Raw genomic sequence first — 13,726 nt, forward strand, 5'->3', positions numbered from 1 at the left:
CTTTTTTTCTCTCATAAATATGGGTGACTATTTTAATACAAATACAGAATCTGCAATTAAACCTTCATCTATGTGATTTAAATTTTCCAGATTTCTGTTATTTTAAACATTTTAGGTATAATTTATATATCACAAAATCCTCACAAACCCACTTTTAATAAGTTTGCCAATTGTATAACCATCATTAGAATCTGTTTTAGGATGTTCCCATGACTCCAGTAAGATCCTTCATACACATTTCAAACCCTGGTCCGCCACCAATGTATGTCTGCAAACATGACTGTTCTGGACATTTCATATAAATAGGCCAGGCTCCTCATGGCCTTGGGGGTCCAGCCTCTCTTGTTTAGTTTGCATAATGCTTCTGAGGTTCTTCCACTGTGTAGCATGTACTAATATTTCACCCCTTTTTATTGCTGAGAAGCATTCTATATGCACATACACCATATCTTATCAATTCAGCAATTGATGGACATTGGCTTGTTTCCATTGTTTGACTTTTAGGAATAATGCTGCTCGGAATACTTACATACAGGTCTTTCAACAGGCATATGTTTTCATTTCTCTTGGACAGACACCTAGGAGTGGACCTACTGAGTTGGTAAATGAATTTATGTTTAAAAAACTGCCACTGATTACATGGGCTACTCCATGTAACCATATGAGGGTTCCCACTGATCCCCATGCTAGTCAATATCTGTGGTGACCTGGGTTTTTCAAAATTTTTTTATTTTTTAGCTTTAGGTGAACACAATATCTTTATTTTATTTTTATTTGGTGCTGAGGATCGAACCCAGTGCCTCATGCATGCCAGGCGAGCACACTACTACTTGAGCCACATCCCCAGCCCCTGTGACCTGGTTTTTTAAAAAGTACTATAGTCAATCTAGTGGGCATAAAAATGATACTTACTTTTTGTGTTTCCCTGACATTCAATGAGTTTGAGACTCTTTTCATTGATTTATTAGTTATTTAAATATCTTTTTGAAGCACCTATTCAAGCTTTTTGCCTAATTTTCAACCAAGTTATTTTTCATATTGTTTTATAGTTGATGTTATAATCTAAACAAAAATTTTTTATGGTATACATCTTGAAAAATATCTTCTCCCAGTCTTTAGTTTGCCTTGCCTCTTACCAGTGTCCTCTGATGCACAGAAATTCTTTAGTGTCCAAGGTGCACTGTTTTCTGAATAATGGACAATACTGTGAGTAGTGGACTCAGGTGCTCAGTGCACCTCCATCCTGCTTAAGAAGTGTTCACCACCCAGACCATGAAAATAGTCTCCTGGCTGCTTCTTGTGTCTTCATTTTTGTCTATGGCCACTTTGAATAGACAAATCTTTGAGGTTGAATGACACGGGCATCACTATTCTTCTTTCCTTACAGATCATCCTGTTTCAACACTGTTTACTGGAAGATCATCCTTTCCCTACTGAACTCCTACATCAAGTGACCACTAAGAGTAGGTCTGTGTCTGGATCCGTCTGTTCCTTTGGCCTGTCCATCCTTCTGCCTGTGTTGATTGCTACAACTTTGGAGTAAGCTTTGCTGTAGGTCTTATGAGACCTCAAATTTTTTCCTCTTCAAGACTGTGATTCCAGGTCCTTTCGGTTGTTATATTATTGAGAATGTGTTGTCAATGTCTACCAAAAAAACTCTGCTGGGATTTTGGAACCCACTGAATTGAACCTACAAATCAACTGGGGAGAACTGATATCTACATTAAGTATTCTAATAAATAAAAATAGTATCTCCATTTATTTATGTCTCCTTTAATTTTTCTCAGCAATGTTGTATTTTCAGGATAGAAATCTGATATAATTCTCAATAGATTAATTCCTAGGTATTTAATTTTTTGGTGCTCTATTTTAAATGCTACTTTTTAATTTTCCACTTGTTCATTGCTGGTATATAGAAACAAAATTTATTTTGGTGTATTGTCCTTGTATCTGCAGACTTTGATGAATTCACTTATTAATACTAGCAGTCTGTATTTTCCTATGATGATCTCAATGTGTCCCACCATGACAATGTGGACATGTCACTGCCAACATGATTGTCCTGAGAGGAGGGGCTTTCAGCAAGTGATGAGACTGATGACTTCACACAAGAGGTGTGAGGGAGCTGCCTGCCCCTTTGCCCTGCAGTCCCTTCTGCTGTGTGAGGACACAGCATTCAAGGCACCATCTTGGGAGCAGGGCTGCTGGACCCTCTTCAGACACAGGACCTGCTGATATCTTGATCCGGGACTTCTCAACCTCTAAAACTGTGAGAAATATGTGATTTTCATTCATTAATTACCCAGACTCTGGTATTTTGTTATACCAGCAGGAATAGACCAAGGCAGGTCTCCTGGGTTTTCTATAGCACAAAGCATCAAAAACTCAAATGATGAGTTTTCCCTTTTTTCAATCTTTAAAACCTTAATTTCTTTTGTGGTTTTTGCATTTGACATCCTAGCTGGTACGATGTTGAACAGAACATTGATGATAATGGTCATTCTGTTTTGGCCTTGACTATGGGTGGAAAATGTTAAATATTTCATAATTATGTAGGTTATTAGTAAGTTTTCAGTAGAACAATTCATTAGGATAGAAACTCCATTCTACTCCTGATCTGCTAAGAGTTTATACCATGAAGCTGAATTTTGTAAAATGCTTTTTCTAGCCTATTAAAGTGCCTACTTATAAATTAGTGACTTAATTTATATGGGTCTTTCCATCCTTGATTATATTACTTAGTGAATTATATTCATTGATTTTAGAATATTAAGCCAATTTTTATATTCCCAGAATAAACTCAACTTGATCATGATTTACTAGCCTTTCTAATATTGCTAGACTTAATTTGTTGACATCTTATTATTATTATTACATGTTTGTAAAAGCTAACCCAAGATGTTTTCATTTCTTGTACTGTCGTTGGATCTTTCTGTGGCGGAGAGGTACCAGGGATTGAACTCAGGGCACTCAACCACTGGGCCCACATTCCTAGTCCTAATTTATATTTTACTTAGAAACAGGGTCTCACTAATTGCTCAGTACCTTGCCATTGCTGAAGCTGGCTTTGAACTTCCGATTCTTCTGTCTCGGCCTCTCGAGCTGTTAGAATTACAGGCATGCACCTCCACCCCCGGTTGTCGTTAGTTTTGAAATCATGCTGGCTTTGTAAGAGAGGTGGAGTCTGTTACTGTCTATTTTCAGGAAGAGTACATCCTATAGAATTCATTTTATTTCTTCCTTAAATACTTGGACAATTTTGCCTGTGAGGCCACCTGGGTCTGGGCTTTCTGTGGATGAACAGACTGTAAATTAGTGACTTAATTTCCTTAACAGGTCTAAGACTACTCAGGTGCTCTGCCTGCCCTGTCCTGGGTCTTGGGGAAGTTGTGCCTGCTTGCAGATGTGCCATCCGTCCGCAGCGAGATCTTGGTGTACTCTCATGGTGTTTCAGGGTCTGCAAGAGCTGTGGTGTTCATCTTCACCTTTTTTATACTGGCAAATTATGGTCACGTCTTCCTTTCGCCAGTATTGCTATGGGTTTATCAATTTATAAATTTTAATTAACTTACAAATTTTAAGCCTTTATTGATTTTGTTGCAGTGATTCTTGCTCTCTGATTTCCTTCATCATGCTTTCTGGGAGTTTTATTGGCTGTTCTTTCAATTTCTTCTTAAGATAGAAGCTTAGATGTTTGGTTTCCAGCATTTCTTCTTTTTTATCTAAAATGTGTTTTCCTCTCTGGGCTGATTTAAAGGCAACCTACAAATTTTGAAATGCAGACCATTTTGATTAAAGTGGACCGTGTTCCCTTGAAAAGAACTGTGCTCAACAGTTGGTTGCAATGTGGTTTTATGTCAGTTTGGTTCACGTTGGTTAACCATGCTACTTAAATCCCACACATCATCATTCATTTTCTCATCTGCATGTTCCATGGCTTGCTGACAGAAGTCTGTTAATCTCCAGCTAAACTGTGGATTTGTCCATTTTGCCTTTTAGGTTTGACACATTTTTCTTTTATACTTTATGACGTTTTCTTAATTGACCCTTAATGACTAAGAACTGTCCCTGCCTAGCAACCTTTGAAGAGCAGCAGCTGTGGCTCCACACCACCTCATAGCCATGGTCTCAAGAGGTCATAAGGTGACCAAGAACATAAGCAAGCAGAGGGCCTCAGTTTTGTATAGGACACGATCTAAGGTGTGTGGCTCTGCTCAAGGTCTCCAGAACAAATGGACCCTCAAGTTCACCAAGAAAAGGGAGTCAGCACATTCATGCCAAGAAGGTGAGAAGAAATGGGCAATATCCTGGCCTGGGAAGAAAGCATGATGACCTTGCCAAAACAGAGAGAGGCGCTGTCTTTGAGGATCGTTAGGATCCCTTTTGCCCTGAAGTCTCTGGCCTCAACACAGTCTAAGTGGCTCTATCTTGGTCAGGGTCTGCATGGTGCGTGGGTCCCCTCCTCTGATGCTCCACCTACCCTGAATCTTCCTGAAGATGCAACCTTGTAAACACTGTCCTTTGTCCAGTTGGAGAACCCCACTTACTTAGCTCTTCAGCCTCTTGCACCCCACAGGGTCAGTCAAGTGTGTTGCGGGGCAGGCTGGCCATGCCTGCCTCAGGGCCCCTCCCTCACCATGCTCTGTCTCCCATGTCAACAAAGCTTATCTACTACCTCTTGGCTCACTGGATTCTCACATCACCTCAGAACTCAAGAGAATATTCTATGGAGCAAACTGGCCTGGTCTGGTTTCCACTTTCATGAAGAAAGCACCCGGTGATAAAGTTAACCCTGAGAGGTGGAAAAAGTCCTAGTCATCTCAGTCCCCAGCAGAATCTCTGCTTGAGACAAGACCCTCCTCCTCCCCCGGGCAGATTGCCCTGAGGAAGGCTGCAGGGACTTTCAGTTCACCCCAGAAAGGCTCTTTCTTCTAGACCTCATAGCTTCACAGTTTCCCTGATTTCTTTAAAAATCTGATTATTTGCAACAGGTTTTTCCCCAGCTATTGCAACAGCTAGCTGGCAGGCAGACTCACCTGGGCAACTGGAGGTTTGGCCAGCTGATAGTTAATTAAAGTAAATTAGAGGAACGCCTGTGCCTTCACACACATCCACGACAACACTTTCTTACCATAGCCCTACCCTATCTGTAAGCCTTAACCTCCAGATGAGGACATCAGCTCCGGGGGTTTGATGACCGTCCAAGGACCACACCCAATGAGGAGACCTGCACCCCAAAGCCTCCTTACTAGCCTGGGTTAGTGGGGACTTGGCTGCAATCCCAGACCCTTAAACAAAGTCAGAGTGTTGTGGGTTCTCCAAACCCCTCAGGAAGCTGTGAGTGGGCATGGGGGTGCAGGGCGACGTACCAGCCTGCGGATGTCCCGCTCGCACTCGCGCTTGATGCGGTGCACCTCCTCCTGGTGTGCCTGGTAGGCAGCCCGCAGGTCTGCTGCCTTGGCCTTGTCGGCCTGCATGCAGTTGCTGAGTGCTTCCTCCGCCTGCTTGCGCGCCGCCTTGAGCTCCAGGATCTCCTGCTGCAGCCGCTGACGCTCTCCGTCGAAGGCTCTGCGCGCCTCCTCACGAGCCTCAGCCAGCAGCGCGGTCTTGACCTTGTCAGCCGCGCCGTCGCGCAGCACGTTCAGCGTGGCCTGCAGCCTCTGCAGCTCGCCCTCCTTGATCTTGGCGGTGCGGGCCGCCTCCTGCTCGTGCTGCCGGATGAGCACCTCGCGCAGCGCCTGCAGCTCCTTGGTCTTCTCCTCGTGCAGCTTGGCCTTGAGCTCCGAGATGTAAGCAGTGTGCCGCCGCTGCTCTTGCTCGCGCTCCAGCTTGGCCTCCTGCAGCCGCTCGCGCAGCTTGCCCACCTGCAGCCAGAACATGAGAGTCGGCAGGGACAGGGGCAGGGAAGCCGGTGGTGCCCTGGCCACAGCCTCCCACGCCCCTGAGACCCTCCCAAGTACCCACCTCCAATGCCCCCTGGACCACTCAACTGTGCTGACACCCCCCACCTCAGCCCCACCAGGATCTGTCCTACTAGGTGATTTTTGAGATTTCCTTGGAGGGGGAAAACCACCTGAGGATGTTGGAAAGGAGGGCCAAGCATGGAAACCCCTTCATCCTGGAACTCATGAGGAAGGACACACCAGCTCTCACCAGGCTGAGCAGATTCCAAACCAGAAAACCATTCCATGGCCCCTGTGAGAGACTCTGACCCAAAGAAGAGAGGGCAGAGGTGGCGCAGAGGGAAGGGGGAGACCAGGCTCCTAGGGAGGTGCGCTCTGGCTGGGGGCCTCTCCAGGGCACCCTTGCCTCAGGGGCCTGGGACTCCTGAATTGCTGGCTACAAGCCCCTTCTGAATCTAACCCTCCAATCAGCCATTTGAAACCCTATTTGTAAAATGTGCCCAGGGAGTGTTAAGAAAACCCTCATTGGTGCTTTTCATTTAAATACTCTGGTTCCACAGAACCCTTTATTAAAACTCCATTCCAGGTAAGGGCAGGCTTGGGACACTGCAACCAGCTGCCTCTGATGAATGGGCTGCTCCACAGAAAATGGCAGCATTTCCCCCACACCACACCTGGTCTATAGCACCCCGTGGTAAAGTTAACTATAAGTGAGTTTGACAATGTCATCTGGGTATCAATAAACCCTTTCTTATAACAGCAGGAAAAGAAGCACATGAAACCCCCCAGGCAAACCCAAGACCCTCGTCTCCTTCCATCAAACACATGAGGCAACCAGTGGCTCCCTGATCCCCTCACATGAGCACTGGAACCAGTCCTCCTGATGGACTCAGTGCAGGGGCCAAGACATTAAATATTTCCCCGGTCATGGACAAAATGCTTCTGGCATTTTTCTTTCTAGAAGACCACATACATGGTCCTCACCTCCCTGAATAGTGTTGACAGTGCTCTGGGGTCAGAAGAATAATACCCCTTTAGATCTGGATCTACTATGATGAGCTATTTCCCTGAGCAGATTACTTAACCTCTGTGATGGTCAACTTTCTGTGTCAACCTGACTGGGCCATAGCACCAACAGTCATTTGGTCAATTATCACCCTAGATGATGTTGTGAAGGTATTTTTAGATGAGATTAACATTTACACTAGTAGGCTCTGAGTAAAGCAAATGGCCCTTCAACTGCAGATGGGCCACATCCAATCAGTTAAAGATCTTGGGAGAAAAGACTGATGATTTCTCTGTAAAAAGGAATTCTGCCTCCAGACAGTTTCAGACTCCCTGGACTGCAACATCAGCCCTGTTGGAGATTCTAGCCTGCTAGCCCGCCTACACACTTCAGATTTGCCAGCCCCCACTGCAAAAGACAATGCTTTAAAAACATCTCTCTCATTCTGAATATTATGTGTCTACCTGTGTATACATGCATATGCTTCTTTATTTAAAGTATCAGAACATGTGTGTGCATGTGTGTTCTAGTCTCTGAAGAACCATGACTACACAATCTCCCACAACCTTGGCTTCCTGTCTGTGAAGAGCAATCAGCAGCTGCCTCAGAGTATGCTGAAAGGAGGGACGTGGAGAGTCACTGGGGGATACATGAGCATTGTCATTGTGCTCCAGGGTTTGCACGTCAGGTGTGAGCAAGCCCTGGGGTGAGTCTCAGGTAGAGAGGGTATGATCTGGAAGGCCTGCAGTAATGAGGATGTGTGACTCCATCCTGCCCTCTGCACCTGCAATATCTGGCTCAGCTCAGCTGGCACCTCCTGCTCCTGCCCAGGCAGAAACCCTCCCAGGCTGCCCCACCACAACCTGTGCACAGAGCAGGATGGAGTCACACACCTTCATTACTGCAGGCCTTCCAGATCACACAGGGTGCAGGCTCATTCTTCTGGAACTACGATGTGTATGTGTGCAGGACAACTAAGAGAGTGGATGGAGAATGGGGGAAGCTGGCTTCTCACTGTTGGGAGTAGGGGGCTTCAGACAAGAAAGAAGGGGCTGGAATGATGCATATGGCCATGAGCTAGTGTTGGGACATCAGCAAGAACTCAGGTTTAAGTTCATGCAGTCACAGATGCCACAGGCAGAAGCATTTACAGATAACGTGTACGTACACATAGCACACCTCTCCTAGCTCTTGGCTGAGAGGGTCTAAAAGAGGGGCACTCCCATGGCTGCAAGCACACCAGTGCCCAGATCCTGGTGTCTAACACCATTCTCCCATAATTGGAGCCAGGGCTCCGGGAGAAATGGCAGATTCCAGGATGGGGGCAGGAAGTATGCAATATGAACACCATAAAATAAGAGCTAAAAACACAAACAAAATCAACCAAAACCTCCACAATGATGGGGGTATCACAGGCACACAGGCACCACAGCCAAAGCTGGGACAGCCTGAGCCACAGAACAAAGAGGCTGTTGGTTTATATCCAGAATGCAGCCCACGTATCCATGAGTCCAGACTGACACACTAAAATGACTAAACACACAAGAAAAATGTAAAATAGAATAAGCAAAAAAAAAGAAATCATCAGGAGGTCCATAGTACTTGAAACTCAAGCCTAAGTCCTCCCCGGCCCACAGGACTGAGCCTTGTGTTCTTCTGATCCATCTCCTACCCTTGGCCATAATCATCCGGCTCCAGCCACACCACTGCCTGCTGCAGCCTGGACTCCTTGAGATACGCCTTTGGCATGCCTGTCTGTTCTTCCAGCCCACCCACCACACTTAGTGGCACCTCCCCTGAACCCTTGGCTGACGACACCTTCCAACAGGCCACTCCAGAACCCACCACTGTCCACCCCTGCTCCTGCTGCTATTTCTTCTGGGTACGTCCCACTACTCAGTTAAAAGTATAAGAATCTCCTGGTGTTTGTTCCCTGCGCAAGCCCCAGGAGAGGACCCGGAGTCACTGAATTGCTGCTTCTCAGACAAAGATAGGTACACAGCCGGTACTTGATAACTGGTTCAGGACTGAGCTAAGGAAAAAGTGGAAGTTTGAACCACTGGTAGAGGTCACAAATAACAACAGCCTCCCTTACAGCCTCCACAACAGCAACAGGAGTTGTGGGCTCCCACCCCAGATGTGCCCTAGTTTCCTGCAAGCTGGCCCCTCATCTGGGGACCTCCCCTCACCTTCCCTCCAAACTCAGCAGGGCAGGAAGGTTTCCTCAGTCCCAGGGTCAGCACCTCCCTAGGCTCCAGTGCCCAACACAATCTACTCCATCACTACTCAGGATATACCCAAATACCAAGCCTTCCCCCCACCACCACAGAAGTCAGCAGCCTTTGAGGACAGGCTGAGGTCCAACTCACTTCTTCTCACTTCAGATAAGTGCCTGGCCCAGCACAAATCCAGACCAAAGTGTGCTGGTCACAGCGAGAATGAAGAAATGCCCAGCTGGTGAGGGGCTGTTGCCTGGCACACTGACCCTCTCTATACATCACCCCAGACGGTGGGCCTCTCTAGGTCAGGAACACTGCCCCACTAGCCTGGTCCTCGACTGGCATTCAGAAGGCTCGCGGGTGTTGCTGGACACTCGGAACTGCGTGAATACCTTTCGCTTCTGCCTCCAAAATGGCCACTGTGAAGCCTCCACAGGCCCTTTCACTCCGCAGGTTTCCTAAGAACTCTGATGCAGCGTGCCGTGCTGTGCTGCCACTGGCTCCCCGGAATCCTGCACCACCCTAACTGAGGGCACGGGCTGTTCCGCAGTCACTGCCAAAGGCATGTCACCCAGCCCAGGCACACAGCATGCACGCAAGGCCAAAGATGAACAGATACAGTTACCACACTCCCTTGCCCTGCAGTGTTTAATGGGTCCTTTGTTAAAATAATGACACTATAAATGTAACACTGAGTTATTATTAGATCATACAAAAATAACACTTAAATGTAATTGTAAAATTTACAGTTATGCTTTTGGAAACAGCCAGAGAGAGCACATTGCCAAATTCTTTCTGAACAGATATTCTCCAACTGACCGGATGGGTAAAGTCCTACAGAGGAGGCCACAAGGGGGCTGGATGGAGAACTTGAGCAGGCAAGATGCGTTCATGTGAGAATTTCCTCGTGTCCCAGAGGGAGGGGGGCAGCCTGGTGACAGGGGACTCCCACAGGTCTGGCCTTCACCTACCAGCACCACCTATAGCTGTGCTGACCTGGCAGAGGGACTGAATTGGACCCCACCCTTTCCTGACACTCAGACCTTTAGGTGACTATATTGGAAACAGAGCCTTTAAAGATGTAATCAAATTAAAATGAGGCCATCAGGATGGGCTCTAATCCACTCCAATTTGTGTTCTCATAAGAAAAGGAGATAAGGACACCAACACGCAGAAGAAAACCATGTGGGTCCACAGGAAGACAAAGACAGCACAGCCAAGGAGAAGGGTCTCAGGATGAGTGAGCCCAGGACACCTGACCTCAGACTTCCAGCCTGCTGTGGTGACACCATAAGTCCCTGTTTATTTAAGCAGCCCAGTGTGGCACCTTGTCCCTGCTGGCTGGCAAGGTAGACTCAGGCAATATACCTGAGCATGTCACCTCTCCTTCTGAGCCCTAACTTTCTCACCTACAGAGACAGGAAGCCACACCTGACCATACAGGTCACTGTGAGGCCATGACACCTCTCAGGTACAGGATGCTGTCTACATGGCAGGCCCAGATGTTAGAAACAGGCTGCCAAGTGAGAGCAGGTGACGGACAACCTCAGGCCTTATATTGACTGTCATACTCTTCCTCAAATGGCCCAGGAAAATAGACACATTAGAAGCCCTCCATTTTAAAGATGGGAAAACTGAGGCAGGGGCAGTTACATGGCTTCATGGTTAGGCAGCAGACTTGGATGTGCAGTTTTCCCCACAGCTGCTGCTGCTGCTTCTGGACACACAGACCAGCCCCTGCAGCCTGGACACTCAACTCTCAGCTCTCAGCCCTAGAGGATCCCAGCAAGTGAACCCCTCCTGACTGGCAGGGTGTGCACAGGTCAGCACCACCAGCAAACACAGCTGGAAGGGGCTACTTCACCAGGTCCGATCTCTTGAACACCCAGGAGTAAGGGGGTCTGCATCTATCCCTACACTCCGGAAGCCAGGCCTTCCTAGCTCCCTCTCCAAATTGACCCAAGTCTCTGCTCTCTATGCAGCCATCCTGACCTGGGAATGAAGCCAGGGCCAAGGCCAGAAGTGGCCCCCACCCCTACACTCAGCAGCTGCCTGGGCCCCAGTGCTTCTTAACATAGGCACCAACTGCAGTTCCCAGGCAGCCACCCCCTGTGCTCCAGGGACTTTGGCAGGGATTTGGTTTAACCTTCCAAAGGCCAGACCCTTAACATCTCAAGCCACCCAGGTACAGGCCCAGTTGTCCACCTTTTCCTGTGCTCACAGAGCCCCTGGCTGGCTCTGCCCTCAGATGACCCAAGTCAGAGCCATGCCAACAAAAATGACCAGGGCAGTGCCTGGGCAACAGACACTGACAGGGCTTTTTATCTCACCTGGGATCTTTATGACAACCTTGAACTGGGCAGTAATTGTCATGCCGTGTGCAAGCTGAGGATGCAGAGGTTTGGAGACCTTAGGTCACTTGCCCAAGACTGTGAGGCCAGGCAGGGGCCAAGCTGAGGGTGGAGCCAGGTCTGTGGGATTGGAAAGCTGGGCTCCTCCCTCGTGGGAGGTACAGGCCACACATAATGGCTCTGCTCTAGCTGTACTCCCACAGTCTGCCATCACCCAGCAAGCCACTGTCCTGAGTGACTCCAAGGCTCAGACCTGCCCTGAGAGCACAAAACAACTCGTGGTATGGATCAGGCCCCTTCCAGCTTCTTCACGTGGTACTAAGTCTTGACAGCAACCCACTGAAGCACTATCATCACCCTGTCTTGCAGGGAAACTGAAACATGGGAAGTCACACAGTCTGACAGGTCCCATCTGGCACTCTATGTGGCTCTGCTGATATTATTCTGATGAGGGGTAAGTTGAGGCCCAGAGAGAGAGGGACCCAGGGGAAGGGTCCATCCTGCTCCAGCCTGCGAACATGCCCTCCCCACATGTCCCTGGCAATATCATCCTCTGAGTGTCACCACCCAGCCCTCTCACCTTGCTCTTTTCCTGCTGGAACTCAATCTGAATGTTGGTCAGTTTGGCCCGCAGCTCCTCATTGGCCATCTGTACTGCATCCGTCTCCATCTCGGGCTTCTCGCCCTTGCTCCGGCCTTTTTTAGACATGCTTCCTCTTGGGTTGAAACTCTGAGATCCTAAGCTTCACGCCCGCCCACCTGCAGGCACAGAGACCACCGCCCCCGTGCTAGCCAGTCGCGCAGCGTTCAATTCATCCTCCATGTAAACCACCATCACTTGGGATCCTAGGGGAAGGAGGGAAAGCGAGTTAGCAAATGAGATGGGACTGGCATCCCCTGACAGCTACCACCTGTGGGCATAGCACCTATCCCCGCTGAAGGATGTCCTCCACTCACAGGTCTAACCTAGTGCTCCTCACATGAACTGCTCCACAATCACTTGGAAGCTGTTAAGGGCAGAGTTCAATATCCCTGATAATCCAACTTGAATATCTAGCAAGCTTCCCAGGTGGTGTTTCCGGGTGACCACGTCTTGCATAACTTCATTCCAGCATAGCCCTCATCAGGAAAAAAGGACCCCATCTTCACAACTGTAGATCATGGTCTCAGACCTCAGTGAACATGCATCACCAGAGTATTTATTTCCAAATGCAGGTCCCAGGCCACCTCACTTGAAGCACAGGGAGTGGGAGGGTCTGTGGAGTCTGCATATCCCGTCCACACTCCCAATACTCCTGAAGTAGGGTCAGAGGACCAAACTTTGAGAAATGGGTTTAGACCTCATAAGGTTAATGGTTTCTCCCCTACCAGATAGAGGGTATCACCAGTATCACAGACAAGAAAACTGAGGCACACACTGGCTGAGAGCTAGCCATGTCACACAGCTAATGAGAGAGAATAGTAGTACCCTGATCAAGGTCCACAGCTGGAACTGGGGGAGCAAAAGCTGTACCCTGACTCCCACCTCCAAATTCTGCACTAATGCGGCCACACTGCTGGGTCTCAGTAGTGCACCACAGGGCCACTTCCCCTCTCCGTGCCCTGCTGTGCTTTCCATGACAAAATGTATGTTTACTTACTTCCTATTTTCCCTAGGATGTAAGTTCCAAGTACACAATACCTGGGTCTGTTTTGTTCCTTGCTGCCTCTTCTGTGCATGTAAAAGGCTCTGCATAAAGACTTGTGGAATGAGTGAATAAATGGCTCAATGACAACAGGGAACAATCATGAGGCACTGAGTGTGTGCCAGATCCCAAGACAGGAGCCAGGGATCCTGTCCTGAAGTCCTTGGGACCCCTGATGAAGTAGGTTAGTTATTAGGCCCTTACAGATGAGGACATGAAAGCAGAGAAGTAAAGTAAGCTACGTTCAGCCACACAGCTAGCGGGTGGTGGTGCTGGGTCAGATGGCCTGGAGATGGCAGGGAAGATCATGCAAGAAGATTGTAAACAGAGAAGAAGAGCCAGGGAAGCTAACAGGAAGCTCCTCAGGCCAGAAACTGGCCACTGCATTCAGCAACAATGGAGTCAGTGGAACTTCAGTTTGTGGGTGGGGGCTGGGGAGAGGGGCATAAAGCACAGGACATGGCTTCCAGGAGGAGGTGGGCTGAGGCCTCATCAATGCCAGTGCATTGGGCAAGCTGCAGATGCCCAGTGCTGCAGGCCGCAGCCCCTGATGCAGCACAGC

At 48.2% G+C, this 13,726-nt stretch overlaps 1 protein-coding gene across 3 annotated transcripts in view; it reads right to left on the reverse strand.

Moving 5' to 3' along the window:
• Jakmip1 (janus kinase and microtubule interacting protein 1) overlaps positions 1–12,188 on the reverse strand; it is a 71,196-nt gene extending 59,008 nt beyond the window's left edge. For 2 of the 3 annotated variants that reach the window (XM_077803184.1, XM_077803185.1), the window contains exons 1-2: positions 12,060–12,188; positions 5,370–5,864 (exon numbers count right to left, since the gene is read on the reverse strand). In XM_077803184.1, coding sequence (XP_077659310.1) covers positions 5,370–5,864; positions 12,060–12,188 — 624 coding nt within the window. The remainder of the gene's footprint in view (positions 1–5,369; positions 5,865–12,059) is intronic. The other variant, XM_026395274.2, reaches the window with a different exon arrangement.
• Positions 12,189–13,726: the final 1,538 nt, after the last annotated feature.

Source organism: Urocitellus parryii, chromosome 10, assembly GCF_045843805.1.
Source record: "Urocitellus parryii isolate mUroPar1 chromosome 10, mUroPar1.hap1, whole genome shotgun sequence".
NCBI lineage: Eukaryota > Metazoa > Chordata > Mammalia > Rodentia > Sciuridae > Urocitellus > Urocitellus parryii.